The sequence below is a fragment of the Pteropus medius genome, unplaced genomic scaffold (assembly GCF_902729225.1).
Source record: "Pteropus medius unplaced genomic scaffold, Ma_sr-lr_union100, whole genome shotgun sequence".
Classification (NCBI taxonomy): domain Eukaryota; kingdom Metazoa; phylum Chordata; class Mammalia; order Chiroptera; family Pteropodidae; genus Pteropus; species Pteropus medius.
The window spans coordinates 1,850,574-1,860,365 of NW_024356335.1; the positions used below are offsets into that span (position 1 = coordinate 1,850,574).

General features: G+C 39.8%; 1 protein-coding gene across 2 annotated transcripts; it reads right to left on the bottom strand.

Moving 5' to 3' along the window:
• Positions 1–354: 354 nt before the first annotated feature.
• On the bottom strand, positions 355–4,729 carry HSPA5 (heat shock protein family A (Hsp70) member 5). 2 transcript variants are annotated; one of them, XM_039861698.1, is made up of 9 exons: positions 4,588–4,729; positions 4,283–4,506; positions 3,955–4,186; positions 3,459–3,596; positions 3,048–3,160; positions 2,572–2,962; positions 2,206–2,443; positions 1,722–1,889; positions 355–1,267 (listed from the first exon to the last, which is right to left on the bottom strand). In XM_039861698.1, the coding sequence occupies exons 2-9, from the start codon at positions 4,402–4,404 to the stop codon at positions 705–707; spliced, it is 1,965 nt and encodes a 654-aa protein (XP_039717632.1). In that variant the 5' UTR covers positions 4,405–4,506; positions 4,588–4,729; the 3' UTR covers positions 355–704. The 2 variants fall into 2 exon arrangements, with proteins under 2 accessions (XP_039717632.1, XP_039717633.1); XM_039861699.1 differs by having other exon boundaries at positions 4,601–4,659.
• Between the last annotated feature and the right edge of the window lie 5,063 nt (positions 4,730–9,792).

Here is a 9,792-nt window from a genome sequence, read left to right on the forward strand (position 1 = left end):
GACCTTTATATCCTAAAATTATGAATTGCTCCAAGTATGTAAAGTTAACATTAGTGATCCATCTATCAAGCCTTAGATTCCAAAGCAGGTATAAAGCATCATTAGTAATAAAAAGCCACCAAAAAAAGTTTTAGAAAGGAGAAATAGAAAATTTCAAACATGTTCATGAAAACTCTACTCTTGCACATTGTGAAATGGCCCACCTCCCACCTCTTTTCTTTAAAGTTAGGCAAGTTCCCTGAAAGTATTGAATAAAAATGTTTCCTTACCTTAAAAGCCCAACCTCCCCACCGTGAGAATCTAAACTCAAAATGGTTGACCTACTTAGAAAGGTTATCACAAAAATTAGACCAGTGTAAATAACAAACATTTATTGATGTCACTTACGGTAGAAAATAAAGTTCCTACACCAGATGCACATGACCCAAATGTTAAATAGAACATTTTTCCATGGTGAACACATGCCGTAACCCAACCTTTTTACCCACTTTTTAAGATAGCCAATTCTTCCTCTCCCCCCACCCCAGGACATGTGAGCAACTGCTAACGAAAAGCAGTAAACAGCCACTTGGGCTATAGCATTTTCAACTCCACTCCAAGGTGAAGATTCCAATTACATTCGAGACTTAAGTTCTCTCAATTTTCTCCTAACGAAAGTTCCTGAGTCCAGTATTTACAACATCATAGCACTAGCAGAGCAGTGTCTACAACTCATCTTTGTCTACTGGTTCCTCATCTCCAGTTGGGGGAGGGCCTGCACTTCCATAGAGTTTGCTGATAATTGGCTGAACAATTTCTTCTAGTTCCTTCTTTTTAGCTTTGAAATCTTCAATGTCAGCATCTTGGTGACTTTCCAGCCATTCAATCTTTTCCTCTACGGCTTTTTCCATGGTCTCCTTATCTTCAGAGGAAAGTTTGCCCCCCAGCTTTTCTTTATCTCCAATCTGATTCTTTAGAGAATAGGCATAACTTTCTAATTCATTTCTAGTATCAATGCGCTCCTTGAGCTTTTTATCTTCCTCTGCAAACTTTTCAGCATCATTAACCATCCTTTCAATCTCTTCGGGTGTCAGGCGATTTTGGTCATTGGTAATTGTGATCTTATTTTTGTTGCCTGTACCTTTGTCTTCAGCTGTCACTCGAAGAATGCCATTCACATCTATCTCAAAAGTGACTTCAATCTGTGGGACTCCACGGGGAGCAGGAGGGATTCCAGTCAGATCAAAAGTTCCCAGAAGATGATTGTCTTTTGTCAGGGGTCGTTCACCTACAAGTTACACATAAATATCTTTGTTAGTTGTTAGTGACAAACATTAGTACATCTGGAACCCTACATTTCCATCTGTTAGAGCCTACAGTGGCAGGGGCACTCTATCAAGCTAGAAGTGGATCATTGTTCTTTAAGGAGCAACGAATGGGACCAACAGTGAGTTAACTACCAACTCTTAAAGGTGAATTCCATCTACATCATCATGAACCTGTTTTTTGTTCTTGTATTCTAGAGCCAGCTCAAAAAAAAATTTTTTTTTAAATTATTTCTAATGGGAAAGAATGCTAGATAAAAACTAGATTTTAGTGCTCTTAACAAACTCAACACTAGTTAAATTAGGGACTTCCCCATCTGAAAACAGCAGATATTTCTTTCCTTAGTCTTTTCAATAGAGTATATTAAGAAGTTATGCTATTCAAAAACATTCCATGGTATTAAAATAAGCAATCACCTTCATAAACTTTGATTGTAACAGTTGGTTGATTATCGGAAGCTGTAGAAAAGATCTGTGACTTCTTGGTGGGCACCACAGTGTTCCTGGGAATCAGTTTGGTCATGACACCTCCCACAGTTTCAATACCAAGTGTAAGCGGACATACATCAAGCAGTACCAGATCACCTGCGAAAGTAATATAGAATTAAGTTCTAATTAAAGTCATAGGAACACTACCAATCTCCCCATGAACAGTACTTTACCTTCTTCACCTTGCTATCTGGTCAAGTTCTATGCAAAAGCATTTTAGAAGCAATGAACTAAATATAAATATGGTTGCTAAGGATCTTGAAACTGTACCAGGCCCTGTCCTCACTGTACCTTTTATTAGCTGCGTGACTTTATAATGCTCATATTCTACTGCTTTCTAAAGCAACACTAATTATACTCTGCCCATCAAGCTGCTGAAGCACTGTGAAACATGCTTGTAACAATGACCTACCTGTATCTTGATCACCAGACAGTACACCAGCCTGGACAGCAGCACCATACGCCACAGCCTCATCTGGGTTTATGCCACGGGATGGCTCCTTGCCATTGAAGAACTCTTTAACCAGTTGTTGGATCTTTGGGATTCGAGTAGAGCCACCAACAAGAACAATTTCATCAATATCAGATTTCTTCAAATCAGAATCTTCCAGCACTTTCTGGACAGGCTTCATGGTAGAACGGAACAGGTCCTAGAGCAAGAGACATAATTACTGTGATGATGCCTGTTTACCCAGATATTGTCTAGATATCTAATGCATTGTCCCAAACTCAGAGTCTAATTAGATCTCATTAGTGAAGCAAAAAACAAGGAACATACCATGTTTAGTTCTTCAAATTTGGCTCGAGTCAAGGTCTCAGAGAAGTCTTCTCCTTCAAAGAAGGACTCAATTTCAATTCTTGCTTGATGTTGAGAAGACAGGGCCCGTTTGGCCTTTTCTACCTCCCGCCGGAGCTTCTGCACAGCTCTGTTGTCTTTCCTAACATCTTTGCCAGTCTTCTTTTTGTAGAGCTTGATGAAGTGTTCCATGACACGCTGGTCAAAGTCTTCTCCACCCAGATGGGTATCTCCATTAGTAGCCACAACTTCGAAGACACCATTATCAATGGTGAGAAGAGACACATCGAAGGTTCCACCACCCAGGTCGAACACCAAGATGTTCTTCTCCCCTTCCCTCTTATCTAGGCCATAAGCAATAGCAGCTGCTGTACTGTTAAGAGAATAAGGGGGGAAAAAGTTAAGTTTACATTTTCCCTATTTAGCAAACACGTCTTATCTGTGAATTTAACACTTACGGCTCATTGATGATTCTCATAACATTCAATCCAGCAATAGTTCCAGCATCTTTGGTTGCCTGGCGTTGGGCATCATTGAAATAGGCCGGTACAGTAACAACTGCATGAGTAACCTAAAAAGATAAAAGGTAATTAAGCATATTTTATCATGTGGTGTAACCCTATTTAAGTTACAGTCAAACTTTCCTTTCTAAGCCAATTTATTTGTAAAATGGGCATAAAATATACATTTTTATACCCAGAGATTTATAAGCATCAAGTGAAGAGTTCCTATTATTTTCTTTGGCCTAAAGCACACAAGTAATTATAACTGATATGGATGTAATTCAGATTCAAATCATCAAACTGATGAAAGCGTCTATACAACACAATCAAATATAGTAGTAATAACATTGTTCTAGGAATACTTACCTTCTTTCCCAAATAAGCCTCAGCAGTTTCCTTCATTTTAGTGAGAACCATGGCAGAAATTTCCTCAGGAGCAAATGTCTTTGTTTGGCCACCTCCAATATCAACTTGAATGTATGGTTTAGTTTTCTTTTCAACGACCTATTTTAAAGAATGATTATTATATGCAGGCACAGAAGCAATAACATTTCAAACTTTAAGAAGATTGTCTGAGAGTCACTTCCTTCCCCATAGTTTGGTTTACTTTGATCCCTTGGAGCTCAATATTGACTAAAAATACTTCTCTTAATCCTAAACTGTGGATGGAGTAGCTGTGTGTGAAGTTTCCTTGTCTACCAACTTTAATAAGTTTTGTAACATACCAAAATTATTAAATACAAATTAATACATATACCATGTATCCTTTTCTGTTGTCTTAACACCGTTTCTCAACCTCTCAATCTTAAATACTCCCACCGCCACCACCCATTTTCTATCCGGTGAAAAAACCCAGTCGAACCTTGAAAGGCAAAAACTTGATGTCCTGCTGCACAGACGGGTCGTTCCAAGTACGGCCGATGAGCCGCTTGGCGTCGAAGACCGTATTCTCAGGGTTGGACGTGAGCTGGTTCTTGGCTGCATCCCCGATGAGACGCTCCCCTTCGGGAGTGAAGGCCACATAAGACGGCGTGATGCGGTTGCCCTGATCGTTGGCGATGATCTCCACGCGGCCATTCTTGAACACCCCGACGCTGGCGGAAAAACCGAAGCGAAGGAATCAGCACCACGATCATCACCGCAGCCCAGGAGGCCACGCCCCATTCCCCCTTTCCACAAACCCCACTTACCAGGAGTAGGTGGTCCCCAGGTCGATGCCGACCACCGTGCCCACGTCCTCTTTCTTGTCCTCCTCCTCGGCCCGCGCCGCGCCGAGCAGCAGCAGCACCGCAGCCACCAGGGAGAGCTTCATCTTGCCGGAGCTGTCGGCCAGTCAGTCAGCAGGCAGGTAGGTAGGACGTCGCAAGCAATCCAGCCACAGGCCGAAGGACGGGAACGCACCGAGATTACTGACCTGAGGGAGACAGGGCCAGCGGTCAGGAGGCGCAGCGGACAAAACGAAGGGCAGATCCAAAAGACAGGCCGCAGCGCTTACAGTTCTCACTCACGAAATCCTGAATTCAGTAGGTCTCTGATGTCTGGGCCAGCGTCAACCGCGCTGTCCCCGACTCCGTTTATATACCCTCCCCCCAGCCCCGTCGTGGAGGCCTCCGATTGGCCAAAGCTCTGCTAGTTGGAGGCCACTGATTGGTCCAGACGACCAAGCTGGCCGCCGCGGATTCGAAGCGGTCTCCTCCGCAACTAACGTCACTGCTACGCCCCCTGGATGGGCTCATTGGCTGCTGGTTGGGCCCAACAACCACCAATGGGAGGCAACAAACGGCCCGTGAGCTGATCCCATTGGTTCAGCAGCTGTCCGTCCCCCCGTGCGACCTCTGACCCGGAGGCAGTTTCCGCCTGTAACTCCTCCATGTTGGGCCCTCTGGGGCAAGAGCTAGTCTATCGTACTCGATTCCCCCGAGGCCGTGGGACTTGAGTCCTTTACTTCCCCACTGCCCACTCGCTGGCCCCTCCTCTGTCCCTCGTCCCGAAGTGGAAAGCGGCTCTTCCTCCACTCTGTGCGGGTCTCAGCGTAGATTCTATGATCACCTCAGAACAAATTTCTCTGCCCTTCATAGCTACTACCGGTACTAGGGTGTCCTACCCTCAGAGCATCTTGTTGCTCACCGGCCCTCAGCCCTGGAGCCGGGGTCTTGGTTTGGGCACCGTCGAACCGCGAATCATGGCTTCTAGCCAGTGTGTGGCCCCTGCACCCCCTCGCCCAACTATCTTTGTCTATACCGGGCTTCCCCACAGGGCCCTGCCCCACGGTAAGTCCCTGGCAACAGTAATTGTCTCCCATCCCCGAGTTCCTTCCCCACAATGGGAACTCTCCCGAAGAGCTTACTAATGACATCGCTCCCACCTTGGGATGTGTCATTTTTCTAATGTGCTACCTCCCTTCCCTTCCACACCCCGTCCGTGGATTCCCTTTGTGGTTCAGGTTATAATTTACAAGGACTTCCTTATCCTTTATTCTTGATACCTTCCTACCTTCACTTTTTTTTTTTTTTAATTGGTCTGATTGTGCTTAAACGCATTTGATACACAAAGACTTCTTGATAATGTCTTACTCTCGTACATCACCCCAGTAGCAAAAAAGTAATAGAGGCTACTATTTACTTCAGGTTTACTATGTGCCAAACATTATGTTTCCTATGTTCCTATGTCTTTACTGTTCAATATTTGGCATTTCCCATTTTCCAGATGAGAACATCGAGACAGAAAGATTAATTACCTTAACAGTCATAGAGCTGGTAAAGAATGGAGTTAGGATTGATATCCAGGTCAGCATGACTCCGTAGCCAGTACTCTTAACAATTTTTTTAAATTAATGAATTCATTTAAATGTGGATGCTTCAAACCATGGACAGGCCAAAGACTTCATAACAGTATTTTGAGATGCTTCCAGAAAATGCATGGGACGGTGTCTTAAGAACTGATGAAGCCAGTATTTTTCCCACTAAATGTATTTTTGAGATTCATGGGTAGGGGCAATACTGTGTCCAAACAGCAGTGAAATAACTTATAATTTACTAATGCTGAATGAGTCAGTACTCAAGAATTTTCCTCTCTCCTTTAGTGTTCTTCAAAGACTACACTGGTGACTCAGAGTTGACTCCATTCTTGCTGTAGAAGTTGCATCATCCATCTCTTTCAACAGGGCTTGTAATACTGCAGTAACACTGACCCTTTAGGTTGCATCAGTCCATTATCAAGATAGAAATCACCATTCAGCCACATTACAGCTTCATATCAATTTAAGCAAATTTCCTGTATATATCACAATCTACTTCCATTAACAACAAAGCTCTCAATTTCAGCCTCACCCTTGATTGATCCAGTAACCGTTTCCAGCTCCCCTTTTTCTAAGGTGTAGGAAAGTTATATCTGGCTAACTTCTGAAGAGAATTGAGTGTATTGGTTGTAGTATCTTAAAAACCAACATATTAGGTGTATGTTACAGTGTATTTCAAAGTGTGGTCATATATGAATTGAATGGTAAAATGGGTAGATATATCTTGTCTGCTGAATGTTAAATGCCGATGATAGTACCAAGTTATCAATATTTAAGTGCTAGACACTAAACTAAATGCTTTGTGTGCATTATCTCTTAATCTTTAGGAAAACATTTTTTAACCCCTATTTTAGAGCTAAGGAATCTGAAGCCCCAAGAGATAACGAAACGCCCGGGAGATCACACAGCTAAGAAGATAATAGAGCCAGGACTTGAGCCTTGGCAGTTTGATTTTTAATTTCTGCAGTCTAGGTTGTCACCCTGAGCTTTGGGTTTATAAGACTTCTCATTTTAGGTTATAGAGTAGTTAACACAGTTTGCAAATATTTTGATAATAGGTCATAGACAAGTGAAATTTTATTCAGTAATTGGTTGTTTCACTTGTGCTACTAGGGGTAAGAAAATTTGTATTTCCCATCCGATTTGACAAAGGTAAGCAGAGTTAGGACTGATTAGGATTGGATGTCATCTAGCTCCTAAATCTTCCTTTCTGAAAGAGAATTAAAGGCAGAGTGGAAAAGGAAAAAGCCTATGTAATTGACAAGTTGAATCTTTAGACCTTGATAATTGGGGAATTTTTCAAATTCTTTTGAAAAATTTGTCAGATTCAACTAAAAGATAGGGCACATAACTGAAGGAAAAAAAAAAAATCCAGAGCCTCAGTTTCTTCATCAATTGAATGTCAGATTTCTGTCTTGCCTGTCTTAGTGGCTTGTTGCAAGAACAAAATGAGATATTATATGTGAAAATACTTGGATAATTGTAGAATAGTGGTAAAATTATTAATCACATAAATACACTATGAAAAGGAATTTCAGAAGCTTTCCAAGAAAACCACCTCTTGAGAATCAATTATCAAAATTTTTTTAAGTGAGACTAAGACATTGTTACCTAGTTGTCCCAGCATCATTTTTCATATTAGTATATTTGTTAGCATCTGTCTTAATTACTATAGATATCTAATAAGTCTTGATCTCCCGTAAAACCCTACCACATTGCAATATTGCTCGTTCTTCAGTAGTGTCTTTGGCTATTCTTGGCACTTTGTATTTCCATATAAATTTTGGAATTAGCCTATCAAGTTAGCAAAAAAAAAAAAACAAAAAAAACCCAAACAGATTACTCAACAATATACTACTCTATCATGTATTTTTAAATAAGCTTTAAAAAATCTTAAATTTCTATTTCAGTATACTATAATTTTTAAAAATTCGCATGAATTTAGTACTTAAAAACTTTATCAGAAATGAACAATTTGCATTCTGAAATGACAAATTATGATACATCAGTATGATAAAATATGTAGCCATCAAAATTGTTGATACTTACGTTTTTCAAAGAGTAAATTGTATGTTATTTTTTGTCTCTATTTTCTTGCTTTTTAAAAATATGTTTATCAGGAACTTATCAAGTTTGGAAAACTTTAAGAACTTAACACTAAATACAAGAGAGCAAAAAAGGTTGTCAGTGAAAAATTTCTAAGATATGAGTCCATTAAAGATATTTCATATAATTAGTCATGGTTAAATTCAAATATAGGTAATGCACCAAAGTCTTGTGTTTCATTAACTTACAGCTCCTATCAGTCTGAATGTCCCTGGTACTGGTAGAAAAATAAGGTTTATAGTAGATTTCATTGGGCTAAAGTGTGAGTTGCAAGATTTATGACCCTATTCTACAGGAGTCACTTTCCTCATTTTTAGTATTCCCAAGTTTTAGGCTTTTATCTGCTGTCCTCAACTTGTTTAAAATTTAAAATTAAAACATTTTTAAAAATTGAATAATTTAAAATTCCATGGCAAAATGTTACAAAACCATATGATCATGTGAATACATTGCTCTAGACTTGGAGGGGTCCGCAGGCAGGTGAGGGGTCCTAAATTATAAGGTCCATTGGTTTCTTACTAAATTGACCTCTGAGTACAACTATTTCTGAGCCTGCCAGTTGGGGCCAGTACAGGACAACCAAGAGGCCTGAACATGGAGTAAGACTGTAACATAACTGGAGTCTTGTCCTTTACTTTTCAATTGGATTATTCCAAAGTGCAAAAAGGATTTTATGAGAGAATACTTTCTGCCACCTGTGTGTAAAACAGCTTCCATGCATGTCTTTCTGGATTTTTTTTTTTTTTTTTACTAATTCCCAGAGCTTTAGAAAGAAATTTCCCATTAAAACAACATAGTTAATGCACATGTATTTTTTGTTATTCAAAATAATGAGTTCAACCTAAATGCCCATTGATAAAGAATGCTAAATAGACAATGATAGATTATGCTATGGAAATATTGTGCAAAGTTTCAAAACAATGAGGTAGATTTTTATCTGTTGATAATGGAAAATGCCCAGGATTTATTATTAAATGAAAAAGGCAAGTAACAGAACACAGAACAGTATGCACAATGCGATCCTATTTGTGTTATGCGTGCGCATGCACACACACACACACCCACCCACCCACCCAAAATCTGGGCAGATACTTATTGACAGGAGTGTCTCCCTCTGGGTGGAATTGGATGGGAATCAAGAGGAACTTTTGACTTGTATACATTTTTTTAAGAACAAGAATGAATTCCAGTATTACCTGTTTGAACATAAATTTTAGGAAAGAAATGTGAATGAAAAATAGCTAAGTTAGCCTTCAGCATTGAATGTCTTAAATGTTTGCTGTTTTGAGTTTGAACTATATTATAGTAGAACAGCTTACGTTTGTGTTTTGCTTTATGGTAAACAAAGCTTTGCCCTGAATCCTTCAGTTTTATCCTCATAACAACTAGAAGGGATAGATAGGGTTGGTGACATCTCTATTTTCTAGTTGAAAATACAGTCTCAGTTCATAGTAAAATTATGAATTCTCTGCTGTATTGGTTTCTTCTCGTGATATTGCTGTATATACTTATCACCTAGTTTATAGTTTAATCCTTTTAGGTGAGACAGTAAGATTAATCTTTCCACCTGCTATGGCTTTCTGCTGCCAAGTGTATACTACTGCTTCAAAGTAACTTATTTCCTAGCTATGTGCCAAATAAATCTATTTCATAAGTGAAGTCCTTGTTTCTTCCCTTTCATCTTGCTCTCTGTCTTCCTAATCTTTCTTTCTTTCTGGATATGACCCTCTTTTTTCTTTCTGGTATAGTTTGCTCTCACTCATATTTCTTCCCTATGTATAGATGCATAATAACTTA

Excerpts from the sequence above, each read along its gene's own strand:
- HSPA5 (XM_039861698.1), bottom strand. The coding sequence starts at position 4,404 with ATGAAGCTCTCCCTGGTGGCTGCGGTGCTGCTGCTGCTCGGCGCGGCG. Across the intron at positions 4,187-4,282 it reads CTGGGGACCACCTACTCCTG|CGTCGGGGTGTTCAAGAATG; the intron begins GTAAGTGGGGTT and ends TTTTTCCGCCAG. Across the intron at positions 3,597-3,954 it reads TCAAGTTTTTGCCTTTCAAG|GTCGTTGAAAAGAAAACTAA; the intron begins GTTCGACTGGGT and ends TCTTTAAAATAG.